At 36.1% G+C, this 18,273-nt stretch overlaps 1 protein-coding gene across 2 annotated transcripts in view; it reads right to left on the reverse strand.

Annotated features, from left to right (window-relative positions):
- Nucleotides 1-18,273, reverse strand: part of ZMYM2 (zinc finger MYM-type containing 2) — a 113,017-nt gene that overhangs the window by 11,747 nt on the left and 82,997 nt on the right. For both annotated transcript variants that reach the window (XM_059144722.1, XM_059144721.1), the window contains 7 exons: nt 17,372-17,501; nt 16,539-16,654; nt 15,340-15,511; nt 13,935-14,060; nt 13,043-13,137; nt 11,618-11,786; nt 11,191-11,342 (listed from right to left, as the gene is read on the reverse strand). In XM_059144722.1, the coding sequence (XP_059000705.1) occupies nt 11,191-11,342; nt 11,618-11,786; nt 13,043-13,137; nt 13,935-14,060; nt 15,340-15,511; nt 16,539-16,654; nt 17,372-17,501 (960 nt within the window). The remainder of the gene's footprint in view (nt 1-11,190; nt 11,343-11,617; nt 11,787-13,042; nt 13,138-13,934; nt 14,061-15,339; nt 15,512-16,538; nt 16,655-17,371; nt 17,502-18,273) is intronic.

An 18,273-nucleotide genomic window follows, 5' to 3' on the forward strand; every position in this document is an offset into this window, starting at 1 on the left:
ACAGAAAAAGGAATGGTGGTTGCCAGGGGCTGAGAGAGAGAAGAAACAAGGAGTTATTTGTCTAATGGGTAAAAAGTTTCAGTTTTGCAAGATGAAGAGTTATCAGGATGAATGGTGGTAATGTTCACACAGAATTACAAATGCACTCAATACCACTGACCTGTACACTTAGAAACAAGACAGTTAAGTTTTATGCTACATTTTTTTACCACAATAAAAAAATTTTGGAAAAAAAACAACTAATTTATAATCATTCATTAACAATCCATTTAGCTCCAAAACCTCTAATAGCAATTGGAGTTCTAATATTTACATAATTCAGTCAATAAGAAGCAATCTAGAAAAAGAGAAAAAAAAAAAAAAAAAAAAGAAGCAATCTAGAGATTCAACTTCCTGATAGGGTTATTAGGAAGCCAGCCAATTCTCTTTACTTTAAGGAAGGAATAATACCAATTACCACAAATTCTTTCAGAAAATAGGAGGAAGGAACACTTTGCCATTCATTTAATGAGGCCAATGGTATTATCCCAATACCAAAGCCAGGGAAAACATGGACTAGTACCCTCATGAACTTCTGCAATGTCATTAAATAATAAAAAGCAAGTCTAATCAGCCAATATAAAAAGCATGATATATCATTATCAAATGAAGGCTCTCTCAGAAATTCAAGGGTGATTTAGTATCTGAAAATTAACTGATACGCCATCATTAATAGAATAAGGGAGAAAAACCATATTATTGTTTCAGCAGATGCAGAAAAAGCAGCTGACAAAATTCAACAACGATTTATGATAAAAACTCTCAGCAAGATCAACTAACTAGAAATTAAATAAAAATTCAGAAGAAAAAAAAAATAAAAACCTAAGCAACAAAATAAAAACCTAAGAAGAATTTTCAGCCAGCCAGGAACAGAAGAGAACTTCCTTGACAGGCAACATCATACTTAATAGTGGAGGAACTTCACCCAAGAATTAGAAACAAGGTAAAGGTTTCTACTCTCACCACTAGCATTTAAGTGTTGGGAGGAGGCCTGAGATCCCTAATCAATGTAATAAGACAAGAAAAAGAAAACATGCAGATAAGAAAGAAAGAGGTAAAAGTGTCTCTATTCACAGATAACATGATTATATATATAAGGAAATTTCTAAGAAAAAAAAAGCATGTACTACAACTAATAGTGAATTGGTATATACAGAATATTAGATGAACATATAAAAATCAAACGTATTTCTACATGCAAGTTATGTCAGAAGAAACAACTAAGAGAGGAAAGACTATCTGACTTTGGGAGGTGAACTAGGGTGGAACAGAGAAAGGTAGGACAGAGGACCCCCCCATTTTGTTATCTTTTATTACACTAAAATTTAAAGTTATATTATCTGATACTGGTTTTTAAGCTGAATTTCTAGCCAAAGCCATTTTTAAATGAAACTGTAAAGAGAACCCTAAAACACACCGAAAAGTACAGCTGAATTAAAACACAAATAAGAAGGAGTTCAGATGGCAGAGAAACAGGGAGACCCTAAGCTTTCCTTGTCCCTCGAACATAGCTATATTGAGGTCAGATCACTGGAACATCCAGGAAATCAATCGGAAGATTGGAAGAAGGACCTCCATGGTTGGAATGAGATAGCATAACAAGTCCAAGGTACGTGGAAGTAAACTGGGGGAGAGAGAAGTTGCCACGCCCCGGAGGGAAGGGAACACTTCCTCAGGGAGAGAAAAGGGAGAGAGGGATAGAGTGGTTGAGAGAGTGGGACACAGGTTCACACAAGAAAACCTGTCAGACCACAGACTGGGGAACCAGGGAAACTGAGTGAGGCAGGTTTTTTGCAAATAGTGAAAGGACCTCAAGCTCCGAGGTTTCTCCACTCCTGGAGAAAAGGAAGGTTCTGGCCTGGAAGAGCACGAAAGTTGTGTAGGGATCTCCTGCTGCATTAGGAGAGATCATTCCCCTTCATGAAGTATATCTGGAAGAGGAATTACTGCCTTTCCAAGGACAAAAGACCCCGTAGGCACCAGCAAACGGCTTTTCACTGGCAAGGGACAAGGGTGGGCACAAAGGATGGGTAACCTAGTTGCTGCTTTTCACAGTGACATACCACAGATTCCGGATACTGTGCAGGTAGGGGACTGTTTTTCTGGGACAAAGGGCATTAGTCAGAGCACAGCGAGGCTTTAATCTGGAGGAGGGAGCAAATCTGAGTGGTATCAGCTCCTTTAAGATGTGGAGTTAAGCATCTGCCTTCAGCTCATGATCCCAGGGTCCCAGGATCGAGTACTGACTACATGCGCTCCTTGCTCTGCAGGAAGCCTGCTTCTCCCTCTGCCTGCTGCTCCCCCTGTGTGTTTCTCTCTCTCTCTGACAAATAAATAAAAAATCTTAATTTAAAAAAAAAAAAGAAGAAGAAGATTTGGAGTTTTGAACCCCAGCCACATGCCATATATCAAATGCAGGAGATTTGGAGTTTTGAATCCCAGCTGCACCAAAGATAAAAAGCAGGACAGCTGGGCGCCAAATTCACTGAGGGTCCTCACTTTTCTGTGAGAGTTTTCAGAACAGCAGGGGGTATGAGATTCTCTGTCTGGAGACAAGAGAGTAGGGTGGCATTTTAGCCTTCCTACCAACATGTTCAGACATGAGAGAGCAACAAAGTGGCCCCCAGTGGAAGTCGGAGCCAATGACATCCAATCCTGCCCCCATGTGCCTGGCACACATTTTTATTAATGGAGCAAGACTGACTCCAAGCCAGCACAGGGGGATCTCCCCCAAAAGAGCAACACAGGCAGCATATAACATGCACCAAGTCTAGTGCTTCAAAGCATTCCCTTCATCTGTGGAGGAAATAGGACCAGGCTGAATTTTTTCTGCCACCAGAATCAGGCTTACAGTTTTTTGCTTATTACTCTGTTTTTTCATTTCCTTCTCTCTCTTTCTTTGGATTGGGTGTCTTTTTTTCCTTTCTTATTCTTTTTTTTTTTTTTCCTGTTCTTTTTCTTTGAAATCAGGCTTATAGTAATTTTTTTGATTATTTGGGTTTTTTCATTCCTTTTCTTTTACTCTTTTTTGTGAAGCAGACTTTTCTGTTATTTTCCTTTCTCTTTCTTTCCTTTTTTCCATGCTTTTTTTTTTTTAAAGATTTTATTCACTAATTTGACACACAGAGATCACAAGCAGGCAGAGAGAGGGGAGTAAGCAGGCTCCCCACTGAGCAGAGAGCCCGATGTAGGGCTCGATCCCAGGACGCTGAGATCATGACCTGAGCCGAAGGCAGCGGCTTAACCCATGAGCTACCCAGGTGCCCCTCCATGCTTTTTTCAACAAAAAAAAATCAAAGCACACCTAGAAAAAGGTCCAAATACTCCCCAGTGCAAGAAAGGAGAAACTCTGCAGAGGACTGACCAGTGCAAAAGAGTAGCCAAATCCAACAGCAGAGTGCAAACACCATATACCAGAAACACTTCCTAAAGTATCAGGCCCTGGACAGTGTATTACCTCTTTTTTTTTTTTTTAATACAGCATTACTCTCAGGTGCAGAAGAGAGAGATATAACAAGCTTTCATAACACACAAAAGATAGAAACTTAGCCAAAATAAGATGAAGGAATCCTCCACAAAAGAAAGATCATGAAGATGTCACAGCCAGGGACCTCAAAACAGATACAAGCAAGGTATCTAAACAAGAATTTAGATCTACAGTCATAAGACTACTAGCTGGACTTGAAAAAAGCATAGAAGACACCAGAGAAACCATCGCTCCAGAGATAAAGGACCTAAAAACTAGTCAGATCTAAACAAACAAACAAATAAATGTGTGTGTGTGCATGCATGCTTTAACTAAGACACAAATAGACTAGACATAATCACAACGAGGAACTGAAGGAGCAGAGAAGAGAATAGGTCAGGAGAGGTGATACAGAAGATAAAATTATGGAAAACAATGAACCTGAAAAAAAGAGGGAAAGAAAACTATTAGATCATGAAGGTAGACCTGGGGACTCCAATAAGCAAAATCATAACTCCCAGAGAAGAGCAAGGAAAGGAGGTAGAAGGTTTATTTGAACAAATTATACTTGAGAACTTCCCTAATCTGAGTATGGAAATAGGCATTCAAGTCCAAGAGGCACAGCAGATTCCCCTCAAAATCAACAAAAACAGGGCGCCTGGGTGGCTCAGTGGGTTAAGCCTCTGCCTTCGGCTCAGGTCATGATCTCAGGGTCCTGGGATCGAGTCCCACATCGGGCTCTCTGCTCAGCAGGGAGCCTGCTTCCTCCTCTCTCTCTGCCTGCCTCTCTTCCTACCTGTGATCTCTCTCTGTCAAATAAATAAATAAAATCTTTAAAAAAAAAAAAAAAAAAAAAAATCAACAAAAACAAAATCAACATCACGACATATCACTGTGAAACTTGCAAAATATAAAGATAAAGATATAAGTCTAAAAGCAGCTAGGGAAAAAAAAATCCTTAACCTATAAAGGTAGACACATAAGGCTAAAGCATGCCTATCAACAGAGACCTAGCACGCCAGAAAGCAGTGGCAATACATAGTCAACCTGTTAAATGGGGAAAACATGCAGCCAAGAATACTTTATCTAGCAAGGCTGACATTCAAAATAGGAGGAGAGAGAAAGAGTTTCCAAGACAAACAAAAACTAAAGGAGTTTGTGGCCACTAAACCAGCTATGCAAGAAATATTAAAGGGGACCTTTTGAGTGGGAAAGAGAGACCAAAAGTAACAAAGACTAGAAAGGAACAGAGTCAATCTATAGGAACAAGGACTTTACATGTAATACAATGGCACTACATGCATATCTTTTGATAATTACTCTGAATGCAAATGAAATAAATGCTCCAATAAAAACACACAGGACATCAGAATAGATTAAAAAACAAGACCCATCTCTTGTAAGCATTATAAAAGAGTCAGTCATTTTAACCAAAAGACAGCTCCAGACTGAAAGTGAGGGGCTAGAGAACCATTTATCATGTTAATGGACATCAAAAAAAAAAGCTGGATGGGTCATCTGGGTGGCTCAGGTCATGATCCCAGAGTTCTGGGATCAAGCCCCATATCAGGCTCTTTGCTCAGCAGAGAGCCTGCTTCCCTCTCTCTGTCTGTCTCTCTGCCTACTTATGATCTCTGTCTGTCAAATAAATAAATAAAATCTTTAAAAAAAAAAGAAAAAGCTGGAGTATCCATTCCTATATCCCTATATATCAGACAAACTAGATTTTAAACCATAAGAGATGAAAAAAGACACTATAGCATAATAAAGGGGTTCATTCAACAAGAAGATCTAACAACTGCAAATATGTATGCCCCCAATTTGGGAGCAGCTGAATATATGAAACAATTAATAACAGGGTGCCTGGGTGGCTCAGTGGGTTAAACCTCAACCTTCAGCTCAGGTCATGGTCTCAGGGTACCAGGATCGAGCCCCGCATCAGGCTCTCTGCTCAGCATGGAGCCTACTTCCCCTGTTCTCTCTCTGCCTCTTGCCTACTTGTGATCTCTCTGTTAAATAAATAAAATCTTAAAAAACATTATTAAAGAAAATGAATAATAAAGAACTCAACGATACTAATATAGTAACAGTAGGAGACTTTAACACTCCACTCACAGCAATGGACAGATAACCTAAGCAGACCAATGGGAAAAAAGGGCTTTAAATGACTAAATGGACCAGATGGACTTTACAGATATATTCATAACATTTCATCCTAGAGAAGGAGAATACACATTCTTCTTGAGTGCACATGGAACAGATTCTCCAGAAGAGATCACATACTGGGTGTCACATATCAGGTCTCAACAAGTACAAAAAGACAGAGATCACACCATGCATACTTTCAGACCACAATGCTATGAAACTTGAAGTCAATTACAAGAAAATATTTGTAAAGAGCACAAATACATGGAAATTAAAGAACTTCCTATTAAAGAATGAATAGGTACACCACGAAATTAAAGAACAATTAAAAAAAATGGAAGCAAATGAAACTGAAAACACCACAGTCCAAAACCTTTGGGAGGCAGCAAAGGTGGTCCTAAGAGGGAAGGATATAGCAATATAGGCCTTTCTCAAGAAGCAAGAAAAGTCTCAAATATACAACCTCCTAACCTTATACCTAAAGGAGCGAGAAAAAGAACAGCAAATAAAACCTAAATCCAGCAGAAGGGAAATAACAGAGATCAGAGCAGAAATAAATGAAAGAGTAATCAAAAGAACAGTAGAACAGATGAACAATTGGGGCACCTTGGTGGCTCAGTGGGTTAAAGCCTCTGCCTTCGGCTCGGGTCATGATCCTAGGGTCCTGGGATCAAGCCCCACGTTGGGCTCTCTGCTCCGCAGGGAGCCCGCCTCCCTCCCTCTGTCTATCTCTCTCTCTCTGCCTGCCTCTGCCTACTTGTGATCTCTGTCAAATAAATAAAATCTTTAACAAAAAACAAAAACAAAAACAGATGAATAAAACTAGAACTTGTTCTTTGAAAGAATTAACAAAACTGATAAATCCTTCAGCCAGACTTACCAAAAAGAAAAAAGAAGGGATCCAAATGAATAAAATCATAAATGAAAGAGAAAAGCTCACAACCAACACCATAGAAATACAAACAAAATATACGTAAGGGAATATTATGAGCAATTATATACCAACAAATTAGGTAATCTGGAAGAAATGGATAAATTCCTAGGAACATATAAACTACCAAAACTGAAAAAGGAAGATACAGAAAATCAGAACAGAACCACAACCAGCAAAGAATTGGAATCAGTAATCAAAAAATCTCCCAAGCAACAGGAAAGTTCTTTATAGATTCTGAATACTAGCCATCACAGGGCTAGATGGCTTCCCAGGGGAATTCTATCATTTAAAGAAGAATTAATACCTATTCTCCTGAAACTGTTCCAAAAAATAGAAAGGGAAGGAAAACTTCCAAACTCATTTTATGAGGCTAGCATTGCCTTGATCCCAAAAACAAAGACCCCACCAAAGAGGAGAATTACAGACCAATATCCCTGATAAACATGGATGCAAAAATACTCACCAAAATACTAGCTAATAGGATCCAACAGTACATTAAAAGGATTATTCACCATGACCAAGTGGGATTTATTCATGAGCTACAAGTTTGGTTCAATATCCACAAATCAATGTCATATACTACATTAATCAAAGAAAAGGACAAGAATCATATGATACTCTGAACAGATGCAGAAAAAGCATTTGACAAAGTATAGTACCCTTGATCAAAACTCTTCACAGTGTAGGGATAGAGGGTACATACCTCAATATCACAAAAGCCATTTATGAAAATTTTTCAATGGGAAAAAACTGAGAGATTTTCCCCTAAGGTCAGGAACATGGCAGGGGTGTCCACTGTTGTTCAACAAAATACTGGAAGTTCTAGCCTCAGCAATCACACAAGAAAAAGAAATAAAATGCAACCTAATCAGCAAGGAAGAACTCAAACTTTCACTTCTCACATACAACATGATACTCTGCAGAAAACCTGAAAGACTCCACCCAAAAAATTGCTAGAATTGATATAGGAATTCAGAAAAGTGGCAAGATATAAAATCAATGCACAGAAATCTGTAAGATTTCTATACACCAATAATGAAGCCGCAAAAAGAGAAATCAAAGGAATTGATCCCCATCACAAGTGCACCAAAAAACCATAAAATACCTAGGAATAAGCCTAACCAAACAGGTAAAAGATCTATACCCTGAAAACTGTAGAACGCTTATGAAAGAAATTGAGGAGGACACCAAAAAATGGAAAAACATTCCATGCTTATGGATCAGAAAAACAAATATTATTAAAATGTCTATGCTACCCAAAGCAATCCACACATTCATACAATCCCTATCAAAAACCAGAATTTTTCTCAGAGCTGGAACCAACAATTCTAAAACTATGGAGCCAGAAAAGACCCCAAATAGCTGAAATAATGTTGAAAAAGAAAACCAAAAGCATCACAACTAGATTTCAAGCTGTACTATTAAAGCTGTAATCAGGGGAGCCTGGGTGGCTCAGCTGGGTAAGTGTCTGCTGTCAGCTCAGGTCATGATCCCAGAGTCCTGGGATCAAGTTCTGCATGGGGCTCTCTGCTCAGCGGGGAGTCTGCTTCTCCCTCTGCCCCTCCCCACTGGTCATGCTCACCCGCTCTCTCAAATAAATAAAATCTTTAAAAAAATAAAGCTGTCAGGGCGCCTGGGTGGCTCAGTGGGTTAAAGCCTCTGCCTTTGGCTCAGGTCATGATCCCAGTGTCCTAGGATCGAGCCCCACATCGGGCTGCCTGCTCCGCAGAGAGCCTGCTTCCTCCTCTCTCTCTCTCTCTCTCTCTGCCTGCCTCTCTACCTACTTGTGATCTCTGTCTGTCAAATAAATAAATAAAATCTTTTAAATAAATAAATAAATAAAGCTGTCATCAAGACAGTATGAGACTGGCACAAAAATTGACTTACAGATCAGTGAACAAAACAGAGAACCCAGAAACATACCCTCAACTGTAAAAGACAATCTCTTCAACAAATGGTATTGGGAAAACTGGACACCCACAAGCAGAAGAAGGAAACTGGACAACTTTCTTACACCACACAAAAAATAAATTCAAAATGGATGAAGAAAGCTAAATGTGATACAGGAATCCAACAAAATCCTAGAAGGCAGCATGGCAGCCTCTGACATCTGATGTCTCTGACATCAGCTATAAGAACTTCTTACTAGACACGTATCTCAGAGGCAAGGGAAACAAAGGCAAAAATGAACTACTGGGACTTCATCAAGATAAAACATTCTGCACAGAAAAAGAAAAAATTCAACAAACCTAAAAGGGAACCCAAAGAATGGGAGTAGGCATTTGCAAATGACATATCAGATTAAGGGTAGTATCCAAAATCTATAAAGAAGTTGTCAAACTCAACAACCAAAGAACAATTAATCCAGCCAAGAAAGACTTTTCTCCAAAAAAGACATACAAATGGGTGACAGATACACGAAAAAATTCACATCGTTCATCATCAGGGAAACATAAATCAAAACCACAATGAGGTACCAACTCACACCTGTCAGAATGGCTAAAATGAACAACTCAGAAAACAACATATGTTGACAAGGATGTGAAGAAAGGGGAACCCTCTTAGTCTGGGAACCCTCTTTGTAGTTTGAGAAAGCAAAGTGGTGCAGACACTCTGGAAAACAGTAATGCAGGATCCTCCAAAAGTTAAAAATAGAACTACCCTAAAACCTAGCAATTGCACTACTAGGTATTTTTCCAAAGGATATAAAAATAGTGATTCGAGGGGTGCCTGGGTGGCTCAGTGGGTTAAAGCCTCTGCTTTCGGCTCAGGTCATGATCCCAGGGTCCTGGGATCGAGCCCCACATCGGGCTCTCTGCTCAGCAGGGAGCCTGCTTCTTCCTCTCTCTCTGTGTCTGCCTCTCTGCCTACTTGTGATCTCTGTCTGTCAAATAAATAAATAAATCTTTAAAAAAAAAAAATAGTGACTAGATAGACAGGTCTATTGTGTACTAGTCGTTGACAATTATACAGGTCAATGAGTGCCTACCATATGGGCTGCATGGTACAAGACACTAAGAGTAAGACCCAGATCCTATTTCTCTGAAGAGGATTTATATGTAATAAATAACTTATTCTGATTCTTACTGAGATGTTTTCACCTATACCTAGCACCTGCTATTTTTATTCTTTTTTACTAGGAGGTTTAATTAAAAAGGGGGAAACATATAGGTCTACAAATGCTGAGTTAGAACCATGGAGTCCTAATGTTTTAGAATTCTTAATTTTTTGAATTTTACAGAGGAAATACAGGGCATGTATATGCTTACATTATAATCCTAGAGTATTCTAAGGAAGTACACTGTATTTGTTTAGAAACATTAGCAATCCTTTAGTGAATTAGACCATTAATATTCTATGGATAATCAAACAAAGTGTAATAAGAAGTAGTAACTTCACAACTCTTCAAGTTGTGTTTTATTTGTCAAATTAGTTTATGTGAAAAGCTAAAGGGTAAAATCTTTAGTTTTCAGGAGTTTGGGCATTTGGAATGGCCATCTAAACATGTGGCTCAAAGTACATATAAATCTATACAGAATAAAAAAAAGGAAAATCTACTATATATTTAGGTTGTTACTGTAAAATATGTGATGGCCTTTGAACAGATAGTAATTTATAACCGTGTGTTATTTCCCCATTACCACTTATATAATCTTGAGCAAATTTCTATCCTAAAGAAAACGTAAGTAAAATACAATTAAGACAATTCTAATTTTCTGAGTAATCTATTTCATATTCTACCAACTGTTAGCAGTACATCATTAAATTCTGGGCCTATAAACAAAACTCTACATTAAAAGGGAAAAAAAAAAAAAGCCACCACACCAAAAAAAACCCTCTATCTTCTATCGTCTACCACAGCAAAAAATAACACAGGATGTCAGGCAAGATCCTGGACTCAAACCCAAACAATTTGTTCAGAATTACAAGTTGATCTTTATGTTTATTATGGAAAATAGGCTCACTCATGATTCATAGACATGTGGTTTACATTTATCTAAAAACCCAAAGAATGATCTCCTTTTATAAATGATTTAGAAGAATTACTGAGTAAATACCCTATTTAACAATTTAAGAACATAAGAAGTATGAAATTCAAACAGGAACCCATTTGCAAAGGAACCCAGTTTTCTGTTTACACATATATCAGCATGGATCTATATATACATATGTGGTTATACCCCAAGATGTTAATTCATTTATTTGCAATTTTAAAAAGGAAATGAAGCCATCCTAATTACTATATATGGTAACAAATATACAGCTTCATTAGATGCATTACAAAAGATGTAGGAGTTTCAATGAGTCATCTGACCATAACTCCATTTCTCACATAAATTCTTTTTGGTTATGGTACAATAGTTTTGGAGAACTTGATTTTTAGAAACATACATCATTATAACAGAAAGACCTATATACAAAGTAGCTAAGAAAATCCTTTATAATACCCTAGTATTTGCAAATACAGTAAATTCTTTCATGCCTTAGCAAGTCAAGATATCACTATGTTCCATAAAGCTGCCCTTAATATTCTTGAAACATTAACATTTTTCCAAAACTACTACAACAACCAATTATAGTCAAACGTAGCCATCAAATTACAAACCTCCTGTATTCCAAGGCAAAGATAATAGATGCTGTCAGGTGCATAACTCTCTCCATTTGGCCGTCGGATCTCATTGACAAAATGGGCTAACCCATAGTTAAGCTCAGCTGTGGTGTGAGAGAGCAGATCCTCTTTTAACTTTACTGATTTAGCTAAAAAGAGAGGAAAAAATTAGTAATTATTATTTACTCTTAAGATTAAGAAACTTTCTGAAATTAATTTATACTGTATAAGAACTATATAAGAATATAGGAATTTATACTATATAAGAACTATATACTATATAAATACTTTAAAGTAAAATAAAAGCTACTTAAATGTACTTAACATATTGTAAGCTACATTCATTTTTTTTAAAGTAAAGGTAGTTATAACAAAAATCTTGAATTGAAATACAATGTAGAAGAAACAAAATCAGAACACTTACGAGATTTTAGCTCATCTAATACCAGAAGATCTTCATCAAGTTGCCTAGTTTTGACCCAGTGTTTCCATGCATTTACACCATATGTATATTTGAAAGGGAAGGTGCATTCTGAATTGTCAGAACTATCATCATGAGACTGGTATCCTGATACAGCTTTTCTTTTGGCTCCCTATTAGTAAAACACCACTGTAAAATCTTTTTGTAAAAAAACCTGTTATTATTTCATAACTTTATGTAGGCCATCTCTCAACAAATGCAAATCAAGAGAAATATATTTATAGGCTTAGAACTGATTGGTATTCCAGAATCTGAGAATAGTTACTTGAAATATACCTCCAGGAATGCCATATTTCTACATAAACCATCTTGTATAACAAAACCATTTTAACTTCTGCTGTGAGAGTCACTGATAAGGAAATAATTAAATCTAAGACACAATTAGTAAATAATCTGAAAAGGATTCTAAATATTAATGTAAGGAGAAATTGAACTTTCCAGTAATTCCAATAATGGAGAATGACCACTCAAGCTCCTTATGCTGTCATGATGGCATTATTTACTGCATAAAAGTTTTAAATTTTGATGTGGTACACCTAATTCACCTATTTTTTCCTGCTACTTCTTGTACTTTTGGTGTCGTATCGAAGAACTATGCCTAACCCAAGGTAAAATGATTTGGGCGTATGTTTTAAGAGTTTCGTAATTTTAGTTCTAACATTTAGGTCTATTACCCATTTTGAGTTAATTTTTTTATGGGACCAAACAGGAAATCAACTTCATCCTACTGCAAATACTCACTCCTTTTTCAGTTTTTTCTTTCTTTGTGGGGAAATTTGTGAAAGTCGTATTTTTTCTTTTGATCCTGCTTTAGGTTGCAAATAATAGCAGAAAAAAACAGATCACTAGAAAATAGCCTTACTTCTTGTCAAGAATTGAGTTTACTTTCTCAGCAACAATGTCAACCTTTGTCAGGATAAAATTATAAAGGAAAATTAAATGGCAAAAACAGTCTTCTGTAAAGTTACAAGTAAATCTGAGACTTTTTTATTACTTAGAAATGAAGTAATAAATACTAACTCTTAAAGCCTTTTTAAATCTAGGGGGGAAAAGTCTTTCCATAGCCTCAGGCACAACTGTGGATCACTATATCCTTGCTCCACCCCTAAAGAGCTAACACTACATGGGGCACCTGGGTGGTTCAGTGGGTTAAAGCCTCTGCCCCAGGGTCTGAGGGATTAAGTCCCGCATCGGGCTCTCTGTTCAGGAGGGAGCCTGCTTCCCCATCTCTCGGTCTCTGCCTGCCTCTCTGCCTACTTGTGATCTCTCTCTCTGTCAAAAAAATAAATAAAATCTTTAAAAAATTAAGGAAAAAAGAGCTAACACTATAGAGACAGTAGTTAATGCAAAAATACTATTAATTCATACCTTTTTTTTAGATCGAGGTCTAGGCTGTTCCTCATATTCTTCTCCAAAAACAGGTGGTAATAAAAATTCATTTTCCATATCAAGCTCTTCAGCAGCTGGCAATCAAATGAGAAGAATTTTTATTTACAAATATAACAGCACAGGTTTACAATACATAAACACAGCCAACAAAGAACTAATCACAGAATATAAACAAGTACCTATATATGGAGATAACCTATGCTGCAGGGAGGGTGAAAAGAAAAGGTCTATGAGTTCTGATTAACCCTATTTAGACCCCTGAAGAAAACATACGTATAATGAATAACATGAAATTTTCGTGGAAATGTATAAAATCAGAAAAACTATTGCAACCTGAAATTCAATTTTAAGATCTAAATGGTCTCAGTACAAATCTGTTTCAACATATCAAATCTTTTCTCAAAATAAAATGCTTTACGTTCTACTGGGTGTGCTTATTAGCCATCAATACATTAAGAAAATAATGAAAACTAGAACGTTTCTTTTATAACAAAAGACCTGCAAATAATTTTTTCCTTTGAAGATGAACTGAATTTTTTAAAAAGTCTTATGAAAAATACTATCAGCATTTTATTTAATTTTTTAACAAAGAAACAACCACTTCTTTATCCCTTTCTCTATCTACAAAGTTTTCTATAATAAATTACTTTGAGAAAGTATCTTTTTAGGCTCTAAGAAATTCTCTTTAAGTCACTTCAATTCAATCCCATGCCTTATTTCAGAAATTAACTGTTGAGTTTTGAGTTAAAAAAAAAAAAAGATAAATATAAGCAGTAAAGGCAAGAACATTAACATTAAAGGATTAATAATCATAACTAAAAATTTCATAACTGTAGTTCACACTTAAAGAATAAAATAGCATTTTGAGTACCTCTGGGGAAATCTATTTCGATATCCAAATCTGGTTCGTATGGTACATCAGGCATATTAGACTGTGTCTCTGGGTCAGAGTTCTTCAAGAGATCAGAACCAATTATGTCTGTTTCAATAATTACACCTGTAATCAATTCACAGTATCATTAGAAATCAAAATAGAAGAACCTTAACAGTACCTATATTTAATCTGGCAAAGGATGTCATTTATGTAAACATAAAACAAGAATATATTAATATGTCACAAAAAGAAAAGGTATATAGCCATTTTGAAATGTGAACACTTGTAAATTTTATAATTGTTAAATAATCATGAAGACAAAGAAACTTAATCCTTTAGGTTTCTGACTCTCCTTTTTCAAAAGTTAATAGGCATGCTTTGATAGTAAACCAACTCTGGAAGGTAGAGTATTTCTAAAAGCAATCTCTTGTCAAAAATAAACTAATGAGGGTGGATTTTCAATACTCTTTGAATTGTGACCTAGGTTTTCTATATCATTCAATTACAACTGCTTTCTAATGTTTTGATCAGTTGTTTTCAAACATTTTTATATGGTAATACACGGTAAAATACGCATTTTATCCATTTAAAGGTGGTAATAGGCTACAGAAAGACAAACAGACACAGACACGGGAAACAAAAGTTTCACAAAACAGTATCCTTTTGATGAGATTCACCTAACATTTCCCATTTCACTTCATTAAATAACAAATAAAACCACTGGTTGCAACCCACTACATTAATTTGTAACAAATGCCTCCACAAACACTGTCACATTATGAAATACATAAAATTTGTTATGTCTCTGTTATCCTCTAGGATAATAGGAACTAGGCAGCTCATGGTTGAAAAAGGACCCTACGTGTGACCTGAGGAGTGAGGGTAAGAATAAATACTCTTAAGAGAATCATCTACAACTTACCTACGCTATGCCATTTGGCAAACATGCCTTAACAGAAGATAGGATAAATCCCAGTAGATAATGCAAATTATTAAGTATAACCAACAAAACAAAACAAGGGCTAACCATTACAAAATAAGAGTTCGGATCATTATTAACAATAATAAGTTATTTTTGTGTCTGAGCTAGTACATTAAAACAGGAATTACTGAGTTGATCTTCTTATAAGTCAAATCCTGTCACAATTAAAATCGGAAACATACAAATCATACAAATTCCTGCTTAAAACTGGGCATGGCATTAAAAGAGCATGTGGCTAGAGAGAGTACTGATCTCTTAATACAAAAACACATTTTCGTTGCAATGCTTGCCCCCCTAACAACAACTCCCATATCAAGTTGAAACATAATGATATGTCCTGGCAACATACTATAATAATTGTAACACTTACTGAAAACCAATGATACACTTAATGACAGAGAGAAATATACTGCAACTCACTGTTGATGTTGGCAGCTTCTGTTTTCCCCTCATCTTCAGTCATCATATCTGTCATTGTAAGCAACTCTGTATCAAGAGGATCTGAAGAAACTTTGCTTTTTAGCTCCTCAGCCACTGCAGGGATCTTCTCACTGCTACCCAATGAGGCAGGCAGAAAAACAGGAACCGGCACCTATTAACCAAAGTATTTACTGTTAGGTTTACTCAACATTAGAAAATAATTTTCCAGGGGTGTCTGGCTGGTACAGTCAGTGGAGTGTGGGACTCTTGATATTTGAATTTTAAGTTGGAGCATCATGTTGGGTGTGGAGACCTCTCAAAAATAAAATCTTAAAAAAGGTGGGGTCGGCAGGAGAGAGGGTACTGCCTGGGTGGCGCAGTGGGTTAAACATCTGCCTCAGCTCAGGCCATGGTCCCAGGGTCCTGGAATCCAGCCCCATATCAGGCTTTCTGCTCAGCAAGGAGCCTTCTTCTCCCTCTCCTTCTGCCTTTCTCCCCCTCCCTCCTGCTCTTCCTTGCGCTCTCTCCCATAACTAACTAACTAACTAACTAAATAAATGTATGTATGTATGTATGTATGTATGTATGTATATATGTAATTTGCCAGATTAAAAATTATTCTGACACATGATCTTCTTTATAATAATACTCTGGATAAAAGCTTTGGAAAAAACACATACCAAAATTAAGTTGTCAACTGTAACAAAGAAAGTCCAGAAAATAAGCAACTACTTTTTGAAATAAAAATTAAAGAAAAATAATTTTTGAGATACCTCTGTCCCCCAGGGGACTATGATAGTCAAGCCCTGGCACAGTGTCTTTACTGCAAGTGATTTAGGGCAAAATAATGTAATGATAATTCATATGAAATTCTATTCCATGTTTCAGTTTTTTTAACCTTACAACTTCACCAATATTTTTCTCTAAAATGAACTCAAAAATAAAACACTATATATATGCATAAAGCAGACACAGACATTTGCCGAACTTCACCTTTAAAGATGAACATACACTTGTTAAACACAAAGCAAACATCAACAGATTCAACCAAACCCTAAGTTAACTGGTGAAGGCAAAGACTCAAACCCTGTTCTACTACTTCACTAAGGTAGGAATTACAACATTCTTCTCCCACCTACTGCCTGATAAACTCCCAAAATGGGAAAAAAATAAATAAATAAAGTTAAAATCCAACTTACAGGAACAGGAACTGTAGTAGGAACAGGAATATTCTGACTGTACATGTGCATAGGTACTGGGATATACACAGGCACAGGGATAGGCACTGGAACATATTCCGTCTTCCAATTATCATCTGAAAATACAAAATGTGTTTACGGAGCAATGTTAAGTAACACACATAATTACTCAATGTTCAAACAATTTGGTAATAAAAGAATTTAAGTGCCTCGTTTCCTTTTTGAGAGAAATTTCTGGTTTTCACAAAATCAGGTAGGGTAAAAACAAAACTAAATACAGTAACTGTTTAAATGAAGAGAGAAAAACAGAATTTAGGCCTTTTTCTTAATACAAAGAAAATGTCCCTTAGAAACATTATGCAGATCCAGACAGCCTATCATTTTCCACTCATATTCCCTGTAAAAAGATTTACCTAATCAAACAATTAGAATACATTTAAATCTCATAAAAACATATAATTGAATGATACCATCTCATTCTGACAAGGAAACAGAATAGTTAACACAACAGGTCACATTTACAGAGATGATTTTTCAGAGATTACTGTAACTTGAGGGAATCTCAGCCCCAAGGAAATTTTGGATAAAGTGCTTTTTCATTTATGACATAATATATACTCTGAGCCTTTAACAGAGATTGATTTTCATTAATTATATTAAATAATATGCTGTATTCTCAAGGTAATGTCTAAACTTAGATAAGCAAAATCAACAGAAAATGACTAAGTGACTAAATAGATACATTCCATAGCCTATTTGAGAAAAGCATGTGTTTTCAATAAGAGAGGTATAAGTATAGGGAAGCATGTAACTTAATTTTTTCCTAAAATTACCTGTCTGACAAGATTTGGTCTGCATATGAGGTTTACAGTAAGTAGCTTTTGTCATTGTTAAAGGTTTGCAAAGAACGGCTTTGTTCTTCATTTCTTTGTTAGGTGTTGGAGAGGGGGGTGGTGCTGAACCCTACAGAGGAAACAAAAAGAAACATTTTATTTTTGCCTCTAATTTTTATTACTTCCTGGTGTTAATGAATATCTGGTTTCTAGGTCATGTGGAGCGAACACACAAAAGTTTAAGACTATAAACAAATTATGTTATTATCATTATGTTTACTGTAGTCTTAACCTGAAAGGATCAAAGTGAATCTGTCCTAACTACTGACAAAGCAGGAGAAATCATTCATTCTATAGAACTGTGTGACCTTCAGTAGATATTTTTTTTTTAAATAAGACAATTTTCACTTTTAGGTAAAAAATACAATATTAGCCTATTTTTTGAAAATAATTAGGTTCTTTAAATTTATTTAAGAAAGTCAAAGTTCTTAGTTATGGCCAACATACCAGTTCCCTCTATTGGATAAAAACACCTTATATATGTTACTAAATTTTAAAAGATTAAAAAAAAAAAGATAAAAAGAATTACAATAAATACTATCAAACTTCAAACTATTTTTTATATCCCAGCAACTGCAATTTCAGAAACCTGTCCTAGATCATAGTCTCTAAGATGTTTTCACCACATACACTGCAGCATTATTTGCAGTTGAGAACACCAACCACTCCCCCACCTCCAGGGCAACACACAATCAATCTAAAATAAGCTAAAGATCTATCTATAAGGGACTAAACATAGGGGTTTCTCTGTACCACCTATTGATACTGGAAAAAAGGTACAGAATATAGAATATTTGGGGTACTTAATGTCTAGACAGTCACCATGAACAATTCAGTGAATA

This window comes from Mustela lutreola, chromosome 13 (assembly GCF_030435805.1).
Source record: "Mustela lutreola isolate mMusLut2 chromosome 13, mMusLut2.pri, whole genome shotgun sequence".
Classification (NCBI taxonomy): Eukaryota; Metazoa; Chordata; class Mammalia; order Carnivora; family Mustelidae; genus Mustela; species Mustela lutreola.